The sequence below is a fragment of the Syngnathoides biaculeatus genome, chromosome 9 (genome assembly GCF_019802595.1).
Source record: "Syngnathoides biaculeatus isolate LvHL_M chromosome 9, ASM1980259v1, whole genome shotgun sequence".
NCBI lineage: Eukaryota > Metazoa > Chordata > Actinopteri > Syngnathiformes > Syngnathidae > Syngnathoides > Syngnathoides biaculeatus.
The window spans coordinates 23,512,328-23,532,860 of NC_084648.1; the positions used below are offsets into that span (position 1 = coordinate 23,512,328).

The 20,533-nt window shown below is 41.7% G+C and overlaps 1 protein-coding gene across 8 annotated transcripts in view; it reads left to right on the plus strand.

Moving 5' to 3' along the window:
• The window catches only part of tenm3 (teneurin transmembrane protein 3), a 338,666-nt gene that overhangs the window by 110,982 nt on the left and 207,151 nt on the right, over positions 1–20,533 (plus strand). For all 8 annotated transcript variants that reach the window (XM_061830594.1, XM_061830598.1, XM_061830595.1 and 5 more), the window contains one exon: positions 18,905–19,078. In XM_061830594.1, coding sequence (XP_061686578.1) covers positions 18,905–19,078 — 174 coding nt within the window. The remainder of the gene's footprint in view (positions 1–18,904; positions 19,079–20,533) is intronic.

A 20,533-nucleotide genomic window follows, 5' to 3' on the forward strand; every position in this document is an offset into this window, starting at 1 on the left:
TCATAAGCCATGTCAAAGGAAATTCTGTTCCACTGAAAACATTTATGGGATATAACACCGGTAATGTTTTAGTAAAGTAAACTTTCAGCATTTTCAAAGCATTGCTGGTATAGACCTTCTTCTTCTTCCTTTCCTTTCGGCTTGTCCCGTTAGGGGTCGCCACAGCGTGTCATCTTTTTCCATCTTAGCCTATCGTCTGCATCTTCCTCTCTGACCCCAACTGCCCTCATGTCTTCCCTCACCACATCCATAAACCTTCTTTTTGGTCTTCCTCTTGCTCTTTTGCCTGGAAGCTCCACCCTCAGCACCCTTCCACCAATATACTCACTCTCTCGCCTCAGAATATGTCCAAACCATCGAAGTCTGCTCTCTCGAATCTTGTCTCCAAAACATCCAACTTTGGCTGTCCCTCTAATGAGCTCATTTCTAATCGTATCCAACCTGGTCACTCCGAGCGAGAACCTCAACATCTTAATTTCTGCCACCCCCAGTTCTGCTTCCTGTTGTTTCTTCAGTCCCACCGTCTCTAATCCGTACATCATGGCTGGCCTCACCACTGTTTTGTAAACTTTGCCTTTCATTCGAGCAGAGACTCTTCAGTCACATAACACACCAGACACCTTCCGCCAGCTGTTCCAACCTGCTTGGACCCGTTTCTTCACTTCCTTACCACACTCACCATTGCTCTGGATTGTTGACCCTAAATATTTGAAATCCTCCACCCCCGCTATCTCTTCTCCCTGTAGCCTCACTCTTCCCCCTCCACCTTTCACATTCACGCACATATATTCTGTTTTACTTCGGCTAATCTTCAATCCTCTCCTTTCCAGTGCATGTCTCCATCTTTCTAATTGTTCCTCTGCATGCTCCCTGCTTTCACTGCATATCACAATATCATCTCCGAACGTCATGGTCCAAGGGGATTGCAGTCTAACCTCATCTGTCAGCCTATCCATTACCACCAAGTCTCCTTCTCCTCTTTCCTACCAGAAGACACACCGAGTACTCTCCTGCCTGTCTCTCTGATTACCTTGGCTGTCGTAGTCCAGTCTTCCAGGAGCTTCTGCTGTCCATCGAGAGCCTGTCTCACCTCTTTCCGAAAGGCCGTACAACATTCTTCCTTTCTCAATTTCTACCACATGGTTCTCTGCTCTACCTTTGTCTTCTTAATCTTCCTACCCAGCACCAGAGTCATCCTACACACCACCATTCTATGCTGTCGAGTTACACTCTCCACTACCACTACTTTACAGTCAGTAATCTCCTTCAGATTACATCGTCTGCACAAAATATGATTCACCTGCGTGCTTCTACCTCCGCTCTGGAAATAAGTGTTCACTACAGCCATCTCCATCCTTTTTGCAAAGTCCACCACCATCTGTCCCTCAAAGTTCCTTTCCTGGATGCCGTACTTACCCATCACTTCTTCATCGCCCGTTTCCTTTACCAATATGTCCATTACAATCTGCACCAATCACAACTCTCTCGCTGTCTGGGATGCTCAGAACTACTTCATCTAGTTCTTTCCAGAAGTTCTCTTTCAACTCTCGGTCACATGCTCCCTGTGGGGCATAGCCGCTAATCACATTAGACACAACACCCTCAATTACAAAATTTATCCTCACCACTCGATCTGATACTCTTTTTACCTCCAATACATTTTTAGCCACCTCTTCCTTAAGAACATAGCTAACATCATTTGAAGTTGGAAATTAACATTTCTGAGTTTGAAATTTTAATTTTATATTTTAGTTATGTATTTGTTTATTAATTTTTAATTTACAGTTATGTTATATTAATCCAGTAAGTTATATTAATGTCTTGAGATTCCATCCCTAATCAAACCCGCAACTTTATCTGCGGGCATGACTGGTGGAACACACCCGTAACTATATTTGCGAGCATGACTGACCACACCCGTACATTTTTCAAATGCGAGTGACTGCATATATATATATATGTATCTACATATATACATATATACTGTATATCTTATTATGACCGCTCGCCACTGTTTGAATATACTATATGAATTGCTGTATACAGTGTTGATCATCTGTGTCTTACATTGCAAGGACACAACTGTGAGATTTAAATAACATCAAGAGTGAGTATTTATAATCCTCTTTTGAAATGTATTCTTTTATTTTATTATTTGTGCTGTGCCCTTGCGAAATTCTGTTGATTAAATTGTGATCTTAGAGCATTTAAAATGTCTCTTCCATTTTACGGTCCATTTTACTAACACAAACATTCACTCCATCCATCGTGTCATCCATCCATTTTCTTAGCCGCTTATCCCCACAAGGGTCGCGGTTCGTGCTGGAGCTTATCCCAGCTGTTAACGGGCAGGAGGCAGGATACACCCTGAACTGGTTGACTGCCAATCGCAGGGCACATCGAAACAAAGAGCCGCACTCACAATCACACCTAGGGGCAATTTAGAGTGTCCAAATAATGTTGCATGTTTTTGGGGTGTGGGAGGAAACCAGAGTGCCTGGAGTAAACCCACGCAGGCATGGGGGGAACAGGCAAACTCCACACAGGCAGGTCCAGGATTGAACCCGGGACCTCAGAACTGTGAGGCCACCACTTTCACCTGATTCACCGTGCCGCCCAAACAATACATACACTTTATTTTTTAAAGCCAATCTTGGTTTATGCTTAGACCAAACAGCCCGACAGTCTCACACAGGCGGTTTTACCTAGGGTGTTCAAAGTGCCAACCAGACATAACATGAGGAAGCAGCCTTAAATTAGGGTGTTTTATTATAATTCAATATCTGCCGGTTACTCTTTTGAACAAGGTAACGCTGAAGCAGGGTCGACACTTCAAAAGTGCCTGTGAGATCAAGGCGGGTTCGTCACTACCAGCTTACACATGTTTCTGTCCCTCTGGAGCTTCCTGGAGTGCTACGCTAGGGAGAAAAGAGGAACTTTAACCCTTTAAACGGAGACCTGGCTCCAGAATTACTTTATACTAAATGGTATTAAGCTGTTTATTTAATTTGGGGAAGCAGGATCTGGCTCTTTGTGAACAACATATTGAGTAATGACTTGCATACACTGGGAGTATGTGGGACAATGTAAGCTTCTTCTGATTACAAATGTAACATCGCAATTGTTCCTAAAAGCCTTGTGAGTGGCATCATATGGTAGCTTGGATACACACTAAAACACGTGCTGGCACGCATGCTAACAATGTAACCAGTGTGTTCAGGTGTATTTCATTGGACAACTCACACAACATTTAAAGATTATGGAACTTGTTGTGCACATAAGGTGCTCCGTCCATTTGGTAATAAATTCAAAAGTTTTAAGTGCTCCTTAAGGTTGCCAAAATATGGTACATGTCAGAGATAGGTTCTTCAACACTGCATCCATGATTCGTTGAATTTTGTTATCTACGGGTGGGTTGTTGTGCGTAACCCCCATGAATGATGAGGGAACACTGTAATAGTTAATCGGAAACACATTTAGAAAATGTGATGTTGGAATTAACAATTGACCTACAAATGTCTTGTTGTCAATGCTTAAGTGATTCTTTAACTGTGAAGAGACCTATTCAAAAAGATAGAAAATGTAATACACTAATCCAGTGTTAGGGAATCTTTTAGGCTGAGAGAGCCATAAACGGCAAATATTTTAAAATGTAATTCCAAAAGAGCCATCCAATATTTTTAAAACTTAATACGAGTGTATTTGTGCATTTTATGTAAGATAAACCATAGACCAACACTCTAAAGGTTATAAACATTCTAAAATAGATATTGTCATGAAAAATACATATAACATATTCACTTCAATGTCTATAGAAAAAATAAATATGAGCGGATAGCGCATCATCCATGCGCAAAGTTGGTCGCCATATTGGCTGCATCCCCTGTCCGTGACATCACCTGGACATTCGCCATTAAAAACACGGGGTGGACCCTACTATAGGAGACGAACACGCCACTTCTGACACGGAAGCTCTTTTGGAAGAAGATAACATCGCACAACCGGGTGAAGTTACCGGGGCAATATTACCCTATTGTTTCGAGCCATATTCAGATGATATGCGATCACGGCCAAACCGCCTCCCCGTCCGATCCACTTCTGTCTTCTCAAAGCCGCCGCCGTATGTGATGAACAACACCGTTGAGCCGGGCACTTTACGGCGTTGTAGTTGTACGCGGCTGAGTGCGTGATTGTCGGCAGCGTTCTTCAGAGCCGCCGCCGTCCGCGAGCCCGACGCACAGCCTTCGCCAAAGCCATGAACGGCGTACGCGGCACCTCGGCCTGGGCGGCTCATTTTAAACCAACCGGGCTGCTTTACGGCGTTGTTCATAGCCGCCGCCGTCCGCGATGAACAACACTGTCGAGCCAGATCGCTTTACGACGTTATCATCGCACGCGGCTGAGTGTGGCATTGTCGGCAGCGTTCTTCAGAGCTGCCGCCGTCAACGAGCCCGACGCACAGCCTTCACCGAGGCTGTGAACGCCGTATGCGGCGCCTTGGCCGGGGTGGGTCATTTTCGGCGCCGAAGTGGCTTATCACGCAGCCGAGCCGGGCTGTTTTACAGGGTTGGTTGGTGCCTGTCATGGCGGCAATCCCTGAGCCCATTGGTGGACACCGACAGTGAGGGATGCTGTCAAGCTAAAGAAGGAGTCCTATCGGACATTTTTAGCCTGTGGGACTCCCGAGGCATCTGATAGGTACCGGCTGGCCAAGCTGAATGCAGCTTCGGTGGTCACTGAGGCAAAAACATGGGATGGGTTCGGTAAGGCCATGGAGAATGACTTCAAGACAGCTTCGAGGAAATTCTGGTCCACTGTGCATAGTGTGGGTGGGGCACTGCTGATCTCAACTCAGGATGTTGTGAGTCAGTGGGGAGAATACTTCGAAGATATCCTTAATTCCACCAACACGCCTTGCCATGTTTATCATTCCCTAGAATTTGTACATTTAATTCATTTAGCTTGCTAAATGTTGATCGCTGGTTTGCTGAAGTTGCATTCACCAAGCAAAATGACTAATGGCAATAGTCGTTACATTTTGGCTGAAAAAACTACCGGCATATCAACACGATTGGGGTGTATTCTCTTTATGTGTATATACAATATTTTTACACACAGTAAACACCGTGGTCTTTTCTCGATTCTCATTGTAGTCACTGTGAAGCCAAGTGCTACATACGATTCATCATACTTCCTCGCCTTAGCTTTTGGGAGACTTTGCGTTCCCTCACTGTCTCCGTCTCTACCCGCCTCTCTTTCTCTTTCCTGTTAAAAAAAATTCCCATGGTGGGTTTATTATATATTTATTTATACTTTACTTCATATTTTAACATTGAGCTAATCCTCTCCGGACACACTGTGACAGTGAGGAAGCCACTGCCACCCACTGGAGTGGATGTAAGATTACACTGGCTTCACAGTTTAAGTTGCAAATATGCAAAAAAAATTAACAAACTCTTTTAACCAGATGTCTGAAATGTCAAATGAATTTGATCCCAGACGAGCCCCCACTTTTATTACGTGTGGATTTAGACTAAAGTCCCCTTTGCTCAAGCCAGCAAAATGTGACAAAGCAGTTGTAGTGTTTAAGACAATTTAATAACTTACACAACAACACTGGCATGATAAAACAACTAACATAAAATAGAAGTTCAAAGACCCAATAGTCACCAACGCTGAACGAATGTTCCCAAACAGGCAAATGTTCTTTCCAGCAAATATTTCAAGTGAGCGAATGTTCCAGAAATGTCCAAAGACGAAAGGCAGAAGGCGTCCGTGTATTTTTTCCAAGCAGCAGTGCAGTGTAAAGAAGCCCCGTTGACGGTCTTTCTTTCCTCTTTCCTTATGTCAGCACTCCTCAGAACATTCCACAATCCACATAAAAGGATGAAAGGAAACCGCATCACAAAAGACTGCATCATGATAACTTAAAAGTATGAAAGGAAAATAAAGAGAATAAAGAATAAAAATATACACACACATAAAACTCTGCCCCTTAAGGAAAACAAAGTTACAGAGGAACCTTCTGTTGTAATATAATGAAGCAACACTTAAAACATGTTAAAACAGAAAATACAGAAAAAAAAAAAGAAAAATACAACAGAAGTATCAAGTACAAACACAACTTTACACTCTGGAAAATGGATCAGCATTTGTGCATCAGCACAAACATTGTCTCGACTTTCATGAACTTGATCACAAGATTGAATCCTTGCAAACTCAAACTTCACCTCATAAGTCTCTAATTTTTATTCTTCATTTTGTGAAGAAAAGTTAAGGGATTGTGATCAGTAAAGACTTCAATCGGAAATGTTGTAGCACCTAAGTACACTTCAAAATGCTGCAAAGCCAATAAAAGACTGTCTCCTTTTCAACGGTCAAAAAATTTCTTTGGTGTTTATCAAACTTTTTGGAAAAGAAGCACACCAGATGATCAAGACCTGAGTCATCCTCTTGCACCTACATCACTTGCATCAATTTGCAATTTGAATGCTTTCTCAAAGTTTGGTGCCTGTAACACTGGAGAATTCACAGATATGACTTTGACTCTTTCAAAAGCAGCTTGACAACTGCCATCTCACCGAAATCTAACCCTTTTCCCCAAAAGGTGAGTAAATGGAAACACAACATCAGAGAAATTTTGGCAAAATTTCCAGTAATGGCCTGCAATGCCCAGGAATCTCATGAGCTCTGTCTGACACTGTGGAACTGAGAAACGCGCAATAGCCTCCACCTTACCACCAACCTGTTGTACCAGGTCGTGCCCTACAAGATGCCCCAAGAATTCAACTTGGGCCTTTCCAAACTCACGCTTTGCAAAATTGACAGTCAGTTTCCCTGCCAACAGTCTTTCGAAGAACTCACGACTCCTCATCAGGTGAACGTCCCATTCCATGGTGTAAACGATGACATCATCTATGTGGGCTTTGACACCTTCCAGACCTGATGTCATGTTGTTGACGAGCCTTTGGAACGTTGCTGGTGAATTCTTTAAGCTGAACGGCATCACTTTGTATTGATAGTCCATCAGGTGTAGCGAATGCCGCAATCTTCTTAGCGCGGTCTCTGAGCAGCACCTGCCAGAAGCCCTTCAGAAGGTCAAACTTACTCGCATATGTAGCTTGACCGACGTGATCAATCCAATCATCCATACCCGGCAGAGGGTAGTCAGTTCATAACAGTGCATTGACAGTTTTCATGTTAGCGCGTTTCAGATAGCTGTAGACTGCAGAAAAAGGCAAAGCATCCTTCAAAATCAGAGACTAAAGAGCTCTAGTGTCTCTCAGAATAGTATCGGGCCTTGGGGTAAAATTATCTCAAGTGAGCAACTGTTCCGGAAATTTCCAAAGAAGAAAGACAGAAGGCATCCATGTAATTTGTCCCAAGCGGTGGTGCGGTGAAGAAGCTCCGTTGACGGTCTTTCTCATCTTCATATAGGCACACCTCGGAACATTCCAGAATTCCTCATCATAAAATAACCCCATCACAATAACTGAAATGGATGACAGAAAACCGCACCACAAAAGAACTGCAGCATAATAACTTAAAGGAAAATAAAGAGAATAAAGAATAAAAATACACACACACACATAACATCCAGTACACAAAAAGTGCAATCTGTAGGGCAGTCCCAAGCCCGGAATAATGCAGAGGGTTGCGTCAGGAAGGGCATCCGGTATAAAACTGTGCCAAACAAACATGAGCGTTAATCTAAAGAAGACCATACCGGATCGGTCATGGCCCGGGTTAACAACGCCCACCCCTGACACCGTTAACCTGCAGGGCGTCGGTGGAAATTCAGCTACTCAGGGTCGAAGACAAAGAAGAGGGGGAAAGTAAATTTGTCAGAAGAAGAAGAGGAATGCACAGAGCCTACAATTGAGTGGAGGGACTTTGAATGTTGGGACTGTGACAGGAAACGCTCAGGAGTTGGTTGACATGAAGATTTGGAGAAAGGTGGATATATTGTGCATCCAAGAAACCAGGTGGAAAGGTAGTAAGGCTAGAAGTTTGGGAGCAGGGTTTAAATTATTTTACCATGGAGTAGATGGGAAGAGTAATTGAGTTTGGATTATTTTAAAGGAAGAGCTGGCGAAGAATGTCTTGGAGGTGGAAAAAGTATCAGATTGAGTGATGAGGATGAAATTTGAAATGGAGGGTGGTATGTATGATTAGTGGCTATGCTCCACAGGGAGCATGTGACCTAGAGTTGAAAGAGAAATTTTGGAAGGTAGTTGTGATTGGTGCAGATTGTAATGGACATGCTGGTGAAGGAAACAGTGGTGACAAAGAAGTGATGGCTAAGTATGGCATCCAGGAAAGGAACCTTGAGGGACTGATGGTGGTGGACTTTGCAAAAAGGATGGAAATGGCTGGAGTGAACACTTTTTACCAGAAGAGGCAGGAACATAGAGTGACCTACAAGCATGGGTAGAAGCACGCAGGTGGATTATATTTTGTGCAGACGATGTAATCTGAAGGAGGTCACTAACTGTAAGGAAGTGGTAGGGGAGCATGTAGCTCGACCGCATAAGATGGTGGTGTGTAGGATGACTCTGGTGCTGGGTAGGAAGATTAAGAAGACAAAGGTAGAGCAGAGAACCTTGTGGTAGAAATTGAGAAAGGAAGAATGTTGCGCAGCCTTTCAGAAAGAGGTGAGACAGGCTCTCGATGGACAGGAGGAACTCCCGGAAGACTTGACTACTACGGGCAAGGTGATCAGAGAGACAGGAAGGAGAGTACTTGGTGTGTCTTCTGGCAGGAAGAGAGAGAAGGAGATTTGGTGGTGGAACCCCGAATTACAGGAAGTCATAAAAGGAAAGAGGTTAGCGAAGAAGAAGTGGGACACTGAGAGGACTGAGGAGAGGCAAAAGGAATACACTGAGAAGTGACGAAGGGCAAAGTTAGAGGTGGCAAAGGCTAAACAAGAGGCATATGATGACATGTAGATCAGGTTGGACACAAAAGAAGGAGAAAAGGATCTCTCCAAGTTGGCCAGACACAGGGATAGAGATTGGAAGGATGTGCAGCAGGTGAGGGTGATTAACGATTGAGATGGAAATGTGTTGACTGGGTGCCAGTAGTGTGCTAAATCGATTGAAAGAATACTTGGAAAAGTTGATCAATGAAGAAAATGAGAGAGAAGGAAGAGTAGAAGAGCCAAGTGTGAAGGACCAGAAAATGGCAATTGGCAGTTGGTTCTGGTGACATACCTGTGAAGGTATGGAAGCAATTTGGAGAGGTGGCTGTGGACTACCAAGAGAGGAATTGTGGTACTGCATAAGTAAGTCTGGTGTCATGGAGAAATGTGTCAGAATAGTCCAGGACATGTATGAGGGCAGCAGAAAAGTGGTGAAGTGTGTCGTAGGTGTTACAAAAATTTGAGGTGGAGGTGGGACTGCATCAGGAATCAGCTTTGAAGCCCTTCCTGTTTGCTGTAGTAATGGATAGGCTGACAGATGAGGTTAGCCTGGAATTCCATTGACCCATGATGTTTGTAGATGACATTGTGATTTACAGTGAAAGCGGGGAGCAGGTGGTGGAACAATTAGAAAGATAGAGGCATGCACTGGAAAGGAGAGGAATGAAGACTTGCCGAAGTAAAACAGAATATATATACATGAATGAGATGGGTGGAGGGCAAAGAGTGAGGTTCCAAGGAGAAGAAATTGCGAGGGTTGATGACTTAAAATACTTGGGGTCAACAATTCAGAGGAATGGTGAGTGTTGTAAGGCAGTGAAGAAACAAGTCCAAGCAGGTTGGAACAGCTGGCAGAAAGTGTGTGATGTGACAGAAGAGTCTGCTAGGATGAAGGGCAAAGATAATAAAACAGTGGTGAGGCCAGCAATGATGTATGGATTCGAAACAATGGCACTGAAAAGACAACAGAAGCAGAGGTGGAGGTGGCAGAGATAAAGATATTCTTGCTCGGAGTGAGGTTAGATAGGATTAGAAATGAGCTCATTAGAGGGGCAGCCAAAGTTGGATGTTTTGGACACAAGGTTCGAGAGATCAGACTTCGATGGTTTGAACGTGTCCAGAGGCAAGAGAGAGAGTATATTGGTAGAAGCGTGCTGAGGATGGAGTTTACAGCCAAAAGAGCGAGAAGAAGACCAAAGAGAAGGTTGATGGACATTGTAAGGGAAGACATGAGGGCAGTTGGTGTTTGAGAGGAAAATGCACGAGATAGACCTAGATGGAAAAAGATGACACGCTAACTCTATCTATCTATCTATCTATCTATCTATCTATCTATCTATATATCTATCTATCTATCTATCTATCTATCTATCTATCTATCTATCTATCTATCTATCTATCTATCTATCTATCTATCTATCTATCTACACTAAGTCAATTATTAATTTCCGACATTACAATTTCTCAACATGTTTTGTTTCTTTTGGCATTTTCAGTCTTCAATCCTTCTTCACTCCTTGTCTCTATCTGGATGTTTCAGCTGACAACACTCATGGTGTCACATTGAAACAAAAATGATCACACCACAGCAAACAGAATAGCACAACTCAAAAATACTAAACAAATAAACAATGACTGAAGAAATAATTGACACAAAACATGCCCTTCAAAGATCTAATCCAGAGGACCTGTATTTTATTTGCCTATCATACAAATGTAGCTAAAATTTAATTTAAAAAAATTCATCCATCCATTTTCTTGTTGCCGCTTATCCTCATGTGGGTCGCGGGGAGTGGTGGAGCCTATCCCTGCTGTCAACGGGCAGGAGGCAGAGTACACCCTGAACTGGTTGCCAGCCAATTGCAGGGCACATAGAGACTAACAGCCGCACTCACAATCACACCTCAGGGCAATTTAGAGTGTCCAATTAATTTTGCATGTTTTTGGGATGTGGGAGGAAATTGGAATGCCCGAAGAAAACCCACGCAGGCATGGGGAGAACACACAAACTCCACACATTGAACCTCGATCCTCAGAAATGTGAGACCAATGCTTTACCAGCTTTAACATTGAGCCGCCCCATTAAAAAAATATTTAAAAAATTCTCAACACAACAGAAATGAAATAAATTAGGGTCAAAGTCAGTCTCAAAATTTTGTTAAAAATGTCACTTAGATTCTGCAAGTTCCGGAACTCCTCGGAATCTGATGTCACATCCAGACAAAATTTTGGCAGAGAGTAAAAAGCTAGCAAAGATGGTGATCGAGGAAGTGTGTTGTACACGGCTGTTCTGCGTCAAACGCTGACGGAATCAGCTTACATGAATGGCCGAAATATGGACAGATACGCAGGTTTGGACCAGGTTTGTGAAGACAAAGCGGGCATATTGGACTTACAAATCAAAGTGGACAGTAATATGTTCCAAGCATTTCACAGAAGACTGCTTTGAAAACCTGGTACAGCATCCACTTGGGTTCGGTAGCAAGTAAGAACGTACGTGTTCAATTGTTTAATATCGACAAGTATCTCCTTTGTTTTGAATGTTAAGTACAATACCGATACAGATATATATGTCAGCAATTATCCATATCCATGTGATATTTATGAGGTGACGAATTTTGGACACCGTATAAAGTTAGTGTACTGTTGACACTAAGGTCTTCCTGAAATTCGACGACAGCAGTGTGTCCTCTCAAGTGTGAGATGCATTATTAAAATACGGGCTCAATGCATGTAAATAACGGGAAGAATGGGCTTTAAACATGTGATCTTTAAACGCAGAGCGATACTGAACGTTTCGATTTTTGTTTTAAACCTCACCTACTCAGTCTCTAGTACAACAACAACAACAAACGACTCACTTGTGTGAAACCAGCATCAGATGTTTAAACGTGTTTAAATTAGATTATTTCTTCAACAAGGTGTACGTAGATTTCTTGAGGCACCTACCAGACTGTTTTCCACGTCAACTTCGTCAGATCTTGCCGAATCCTGTCCTTGTGTTGTATTCGTCAACTCAGGTTCGAACATATATGGTTTAATTACACCTGCATGGGATGTTTTTCGAACAACCCTAGCCTGGTCTAACCCCAAGACTTAGAAAAGTCCTCCTCTTCAGTTCCAATCACTTCCACAGAGCATTCCATAATAACTTCTTCATCACTGCTGTCTATCTCCTCTAAAACCCACTCTCAGTGTGTATGATTGTCTGCATAGGAAACCATTGTCTTTACTGGGGTTGTCTAGATGTGACGTCACACGGAAGCAGCTTCTACAGAGCCTCGGTTTGAAACAGCCATCAGAGGCATTCGGATTACAAAAAATATTCGCACTTTGCCGCTAATTTATTTCTTAGCTGTTGTGTTGAGAATTTTTTGAATATTTTTTAATCAAAAAATAGCTATGTTTGTGTGATACAAAAATAAAATATAGGTCCTCTGGATTAGGTCGAGATTAGTTAATGACATGCATGCTTTGCGGCGCTCCCAGCATGTAAATAGCATTTAAAGTAAATTTTTTTTGTGTGTTTTATTTCTTCAGTGACATCATTATCATCATCTTATATACATACTAGAACATGTGAGCATCCATGTTTACAATGTAACCATTGTGTTCAAGTGTACTACATTGGACCAGTCACATGATGGGTCCCATGACAGCATTTACAGATTTTGGAACTCAGTATGGACATACGACACCCTCTAAATATGGTGCATTATGAGAGGAAAAAAAAACTTTGAGCGCAAAATCAACAAATGTGCTGGGCCGTGAACGGTGAACCGCAAATGGGGAAGGGGACACTGTACTCAATCTTTTGGTGTCTTTACTCTTTATCCTTCTTCACTCCTCGTCTCGATCTAGATGGTTTAGGTGTGTTCCTAGCCAACAGCTACAGAAACTTCAACTAAAATCAGTGGACTGTACGTAAAATCGACTTTTTGCAACAGGTCTTCGTTACTTCTTCAACAGTGACAGTTCCAACATTCTTGTGCGGGCCCGATTAATAAAGACAGCCATTGTGAATAATTCCTAAAATGCAGGTGAGAGAAAAAACAGTTTGAAGTGTAATTACCTTTGAGAGGGGACCGTATTAGTTATGGTTTCTTTTCACTGTGGTCACAGTGATTTTACTCTCTATTATCCCTGCAATCTCTGGCTGTCTGCTGTCATTAGTTTCCACTAACACTTTGAATGTGTAGTCTTCTACATGACTCCATCCCCGCATACAGCATAGAATTGTAAATTTGAAATCCTTTTATGTTTCCTATTGCTGCACTAAAAAGAACTTTCATGCCCTAAACTCCACAACAAGTACTGTCTGAAGCGCGGAAACAAGGCTGGATTGAATCAACTGCATCTTGCACAGATTCTTGTATCTTCTTCTTTTCCTTTCGGCTTGTCCCGTTAGGGGTCGCCACAGCGTGTCATCTTTTGCCATCTTAGCCTATCTCCTGCATCTTCCTCTCTAACCCCAACTGCCCTCATGTCTTCCCTCACCACATCCATAAACCTTCTCTTTGGTCTTCCTCTCGCTCTTTTGCCTGGGAGCTCCATCCTCAGCATCCTTCTACCAATATACTCACTCTCTCGCCTCTGAACATGTCCAAACCATCGAAGTCTGCTCTCTCGAATCTTGTCTCCAAAACATCCAGCTTTGGCTGTCCCTCTAATGAGCTCATTTCTAATCCTATCCAACCTGGTCACTCCGAGCGAGAACCTCAACATCTTCATTTCTGCCACCTCCAGTTCAGCTTCCTGTTGTTTCTTCAGTGCCACCGTCTCTAATCCGTACATCATGGCCGGCCTCTCCACTGTTTTGTAAACTTTGCCCTTCATCCTAGCAGACACTCTTCTGTCACATAACACACCAGACACCTTTCGCCAGCTGTTCCAACCTGCTTGGACCCGTTTCTTCACTTCCTTACCACACTCTCCGTTGCTCTGGATTGTTGACCTCAAGTATTTGAAGTCGTCCACCCTCGCTATCTCTTCTCCCTGTAGTCTCACTCTTCCCCCTCTACTTTTCTCATTCACGCACATATATTCTGTTTTACTTCGGCTAATCTTCATTCCTCTCCTTTCCAGTGCATGTCTCCATCTTTCCAATTGTTCCTCTGCATGCTCCCTGCTTTCACTGCATATGACAATATCATCTGCGAACATCATGGTCCAAGGGGATTCGAGTCTAACCTCATCTGTCAGCCTATCCATTACCACTGCAAACAGGAATGGGCTCAGAGCTGATCCCTGATGCAGTCCCACCTCCACCTTAAATTCCTCTGTCACACCTAAGGCACACCTAACCATTGTTCTGCTGCCATCATACATGTCCTGTACTATTTTAACATACTTCTCTCCCACACCAGACTTACGCATGCAGTACCACAGTTCCTCTCTTGGTACTCTGTCATAGGCTTTCTCTAGATCCACAAAGACACAATGTAGCTCCTTCTGACCTTCTCTGTACTTTTCTACGAGCATCCTAAAGGCAAATAATGCATCTGTGGTACTCTTTCTAGGCATGAAACCATAGTGTTGCTCGCAGATACTTACTTCTGTCCTGAGTCTAGCCTCCACTACTCTTTCCCATAACTTCATTGTGTGGCTCATCAACTTTATTCCTCTATAGTTCCCACAGCTCTGAACATCCCCTTTGTTCTTAAAAATGGGAACTAGAACACTTTTCCTCCATTCTTCAGGCATCTTTTCGCCCGCTAGTATTCTGTTGAATAAGTTGGTCAAAAACTCCACAGCCATCTCTCCAAATTGCTTCCATACCTCTACCGGTATGTCATCAGGACCAACTGCCTTTCCATTTTTCATCCTTTGTAGTGCCTTTCTGACTTCCCCCTTAGTAATCATTTCCACTTCCTGGTCCTTCACTCTTGCCTCTTCAACTCTTCCTTCTCTCTCATTTTCTTCATTCATCAACTTCTCAAAGTATTCTTTCCATCTATTTAGCACACTACCGGCACCAGTCAACACATTTCCATCTCTATCCTTAATCACCCTAACCTTCTGCACATCCTTCCCATCTCTATCCCTCTGTCTGGCCAACCTGTAGAGATCCTTTTCTCCTTCTTTCGTGTCCAACCTGGTGTACATGTCTTCATATGCCTCTTGTTTAGCCTTTGCCACCTCTACCTTTGCCCTACGTCGCAGATGCTTGTATATGCTTTGTTTGTTTTTAAGTGTACCGCAGGGAGCTAATTTTCATCCATATGCGTATCACTTATATAAAATTACAAGAAAACAATAAACCATGCATAATTACATTCAGTAATAAATAAAAAGAAGTGCACTGGTGGTGTAGTGGTAGCAGTACATGGTGCCGGCTTGGGGTTCCATTGTGCAGCCAATATTTCCATATTCTGCTGTAGTCCCAAACCCAAATAAAATTTAAAAAATGGACACATTGTGTCAGGGAGGGCAGCCGATGTAAAAACTCCATCCATACATCGATTTTCTGTACTTTTTATCCTCACTGGGGTTGCGGGCATGCTGGAGCCTATCCCAGCTGTCTTCAGGTGAGAGGTGGGGTACACCTTCAACTGGGCGCCAAACAAATGCAGGGCAGGGGATATATAAACCATTCATGGGGAGATCATTATCCACATTCACATTCACACGTAGATTCAGTCTTCCATCAATCTGCCATGCATGTTTTTGAGATGCGCAAGGAAACTGGAGCACCCGGAGAAAAGACAAGCAGCCACGGGCAGAATATGCATACTCCACACAGGCGGAGGCAGGATTTGAACCCCAATCCTTAGAACTATGAGGCAAATGTGCATCCACTGTGAAGCGCCATCGAATAACTGCCACGCAATTCCTGACAACCAGTAAGTCGAAAACACAATAAATAACAATAAGTAAAAACTCCAAATAAGATGCCTCATTCCTATTACAAATGTAAAATAAAAGCACAGGGAAGTAAAGTCTGACGAAGTGGAGTAGTTGTCAAAATATGTATATGAAACCACTTGACTTGTTTTGGTCAAGTACAGTATTAAGATTCTGGTATCATAGTTTTCTGGGCTTGTTAAATTAGTTACATGGCAATGAGTTTAAATGAGTAGAGATAAGAGACTCATTTGGAATATTACCAATTAAAAATATATGAAAATTTCAGGCCTTTTTATTGAAATGTTAACATGACTGCAATTTATTTTACTAATCTCTGTCACTAAATAGTCACAGTAGCTGAGGTCATTTCAGTAAATATTGTTTATATATATATATATATGTTTTTCAGTACTGTAATGAGTGGCATTCATGATTGTTATCACTCCATCGTATTTGTCATTCCCTAATTGGTGCTTTTGTAACTTTTGAGTCACATCTTTCTGTTTTGTAATGGCACTCTGTCAGATCCTGCTGTGTATTGGTCAGAACACTGTAAACACTGCATACCATAGCATATACGTATGAAGATATAACCATGTCTTTTTTTTTTCTTTTTTTTTTTTTTTTACAATCATTGGACTAATCTTGTCAGATGAAGCTGTCAGGGGAGGCAGGACTGGAAAACGTGTCAACACTACCATAAACTGTGTATCTGTTACCATAACGGCGACAAAAATAAACATGCAGGAGGAGGCGGTAGTTTTGATTGCGGCAATGTTTGTGATGAAAAAAAAAAGAAAAAATAGTTTCCTGTCATCCCAGAGAGCTATAGAGAGGACGGTTTGGGCTGTTCTTCTTCAAGGAGAGCTTGAAGTCATGATCATGTACTTTTAATTCCGCTAGCAAGCAGACAACATAAGTTATGAAGCCAGTTATTTCACTATATCTTTTTTCTTTTAAATCATGTCATGAGATTCATTACATACGACATGAAAATGAATGGCTGCTGCTGCCATAACTTGACGAGGTTTCTTCACTTTTGTTGTTCCACTCATCTCTGTTTCTCTTCACCATATCGTCCATGAATAAAGGTGAATAACAGCCACCAAAGGAGAGGAAGTGCCATTGCAAGACACAATTCTATTGATTGAAGTACACGTGCTGTGTCACAGATTTCTTCTTATGCTGTATCTGTCTGTACACTGAAGATATCCACCTCCCAAAAAAAAAAAATTCAAACATACTAGTCCTTTCATTTGGCATTCTTATGCTTTTCTCACGCCAGATGGGTGATTGTGGATTAGTAACACTACAAATAGTTTTGTCATTCCCAACAAAATATGTCAGTCTTGATCTTTTAAATTGAGACAGTGACAAGGCAAAAATCTCATGGTCTGATCCAGGCACAAGATTCAATTATGTTTTCTATACACAGGTGGGTTCTCTTAATGTGCTACATAACAACACAGAGAAAGTTTCATATGAAGGAGTTGAATTCCATTCACTGTGACTGCCATGCCATTATTCATCTGACCATCTATTCATTAGTTTAGAGATAAAAACAAAGACATTATTTGGATTTCCTGAGCGTTTTACTTTTGAATCTCATCGTGTAAAAATCTGGTTACGACTGACTTTGACATGGAATCACTTATGCAAAAACATAGCAGCAGTAACTGCAGCAAAAATAAAAGTGGAAAATCTCACAGAAAAAAACTTGGAGAAATAAATGAAGCTCACCTAAGATCACCATAGATAATGCTGCGTGTTTAAATCATGAATGCATGAGATTGGGTGCAGTCTCATGATAAATGAGACGATGTCCTATAGTCTGCTCCTTAAATTGAACTACTAGAATGCACACAATAAATCGAAATGCTCAATGCATCGATCAGTGTATTTCCTCTATTCTGTGTCCTTTTCATTCAGTTTCAGACCATTCATTATGATCTCCCAACTTACTTTCCTTTTTATCTGTCTTTGCATCTTGCCTTCAAGAAGGTATTAATTACGTCCCTCTTGTTACATTTGGCTACAATTTGTAATCAGACTGCCTTGTTAGAAAGTAATTGTAATTGCAGATGTTCATTAGCTAATGATTAGTCATTAATTGTGACATTGTGCCCTTGATAATTACTCTACACACTTTTTGAAGTGGTTTACATCATTATGGTTTTCTCAACTGTTACTTTCAAATAATTAGTTTTCTATTAATAGGAACTAATGAATTGAAGCTCAAGTCCATAGGTAGTTTTTAAATGTTATTTAATGTTTCCGCATTCTTTGGTCAAAAAAAAATTCCATCAACACCAATGTTTTAGAAAAATCTTTGGGTGGGAGGAGAGCAGCATTCACCGTCTAATGAATATTTATTATAAATTAATTAATAAATGTTTATAAATATAGTAACCATAATTCCAATGTTTTTTGGGGTCAGGGAGAAAGCATCAATTATATACTAACTGTAGATTATGTAGATGCATACAGATTATTCTAAATGTAGATTAAAATATATTTTTTTGAATGTTTACAGTTTTGGGCGGCACGGTGGTAAAGCTGGTAAAGCGTTGGCCTCACAGTTCTGAGGTCTTGGGTTCAATCCCGGACCCGCCTGTGTGGAATTTGCATGTTCTCTTAGTGCCTGCGTGGGTTTCCTCCGGGCACTCCGGTTTCCTCCCACATCCCAGAAACATGCAACATTGATTGGACTCTCTAAATTGCCCCTAGGTGTGATTGTGAGTGCGTTTTTTGGTCTCTATGTGCCCTGCGATTGGCCGGCAACCAGTTCAGTTGACAGCTGGCATAGGCTCCAGCACTCCCTGCGACCCTCATTAGGATAACCGGCAAAGAATATTTACTTATTATTGAATTATTTAAGGTCCTCATTAACTTAAAATAATGGCACATATACATAGTGTTCATTTTCAGTATGCGTCATTTTTGAAAGTGGAAAGACCTTATAGGCTCTTTAACAATAAGGTAGTTTAGCTCATCTGTCCAAAGGACATCTCCAAGAAGCTTCACAACTTGTCAATATGCATGTGTCGTCAGTTTCAAGTTATTTCTGCGACAATTTGTAACAATTTTGCCAAGGTATGTAAATGTCACATTTTTTCTTTTTTTTCTATTTCTCTCCAGGCACTTCCTTTTTAAGACAGGTGCAGGTGCCACCCCCCTCTTCTCCACAGCAACACCAGGCTACAGTATGGCAACAGGCTCAGTGTACTCCCCTCCCACCAGACCCTTGCCAAGAAACACTTTGTCGCGTTCTGCGTTCAAGTTTAAAAAATCCTCCAAATACTGCTCATGGAGGTAAGTTCACATCAAGCGGTATTTCCGGGGTTTACAGTGAAACAATAATAAGATGTTGCATTGTTCTTTCTTCAATAAATATCCATCCATCCATCCATTTTTTTGAGCCGCGTATCCTCACTAGGGTCGCCGGAGTGCTGGAGCCGATTCCAGCTGTCGTCAGGCCGGAGGCGGGGTAGACCCTGAACTTGTTGCAAGCCAATCACAGGGCACATGGAGACAGACAACAGTCTCACTCACAATCACACATGGGGGCAATTTAGAGTGTCCAATTAATGCATGTTTTGGGGATGTGGGAGGAAACCGGAGAGCCCAAAGAAAACCCACCAAGGCATGGGGGGAACATGCAAACTCCACACAGGAGGGGCCAGGATTGAACCCTCGTCTTCAGAACTGTGAGGCCAATGCTTTACAGCTGCTCCACCGTGCAGATGTTTATGTTAAACAGTGTTTAACCATTCAATAAATACAAATAATGTAAAATATATGTTTATACCGACATTGACCTGATTAACAGGAAATGAGTAGGGTAGACAGGATAAATACAGAGAAAGGAGTAAAGCACAACAAAAATTACAACCAATAACCTGACAGGAAATTATCAGTTCCTGTATCATTTGACTGAATTTGACTTGAGTGTTAGTATTTGGTCGAGTTTAAATGGTCTGGAAGTTTGGTAATGAGCATAAGTAAATATGAAGGAAGATTGAGTAGCCTATCGAGGCATTCTAATATTTATTTTGATTAAACTATGCTGTAAAGAGTTGTGGAAGCAAAAATAATTTTTCCAAAAAATTAAATTAATATACTTACTTCAAGTACATAGCATATTTTTATCCTGTCTAAATGAATAAATCTTGCTCTCTATCGCTATTAAGCACAGTATTAGGCGTGTTGCGATCCGTTTAACCAATAATTCGATTCGTATCACGATTCGTGACTGCTGATTCGATTCAAGGACAAGATTGGTTCATTTAGATTGATACGCCTAGTAATTGACTCAAAAACTTTATAGCCTAAAATTCATCCTCTGTAATTCTAAAATAAATTCCTGTAAAGTAGACAGAGCAGGTGAACTTTCTTGGATCCAGGCTTTTTTATTGTAAAGGGATCGGGTTGTTGTTATTTAATTATTATCCTTTTTATTTATTTTTCCTTACCCACACATTTAAGATCAGTTTCCCTGGTGAGAGGAGACATGCATAGAGTGAGGATTTCCTTTTCTTATCCCTCTGTTTGCAGTTCCGGCTTTTTATTGGGTGAGACTTTTTTCAGAATCAGAATCGACTTTAATGGTCAAATGTGTAGAACACACAAGGAATTTTTCTCCAGCAGTCGGTGCTGCCCTGGTATGACAGAACAGAAAACAGAGAAAAAGGAACAACATTGCAACAAGAACAAAGAACAAGGGAGATTTCTGTTTATAGGAATTATTTCTTAGGTTTGGGACCACTG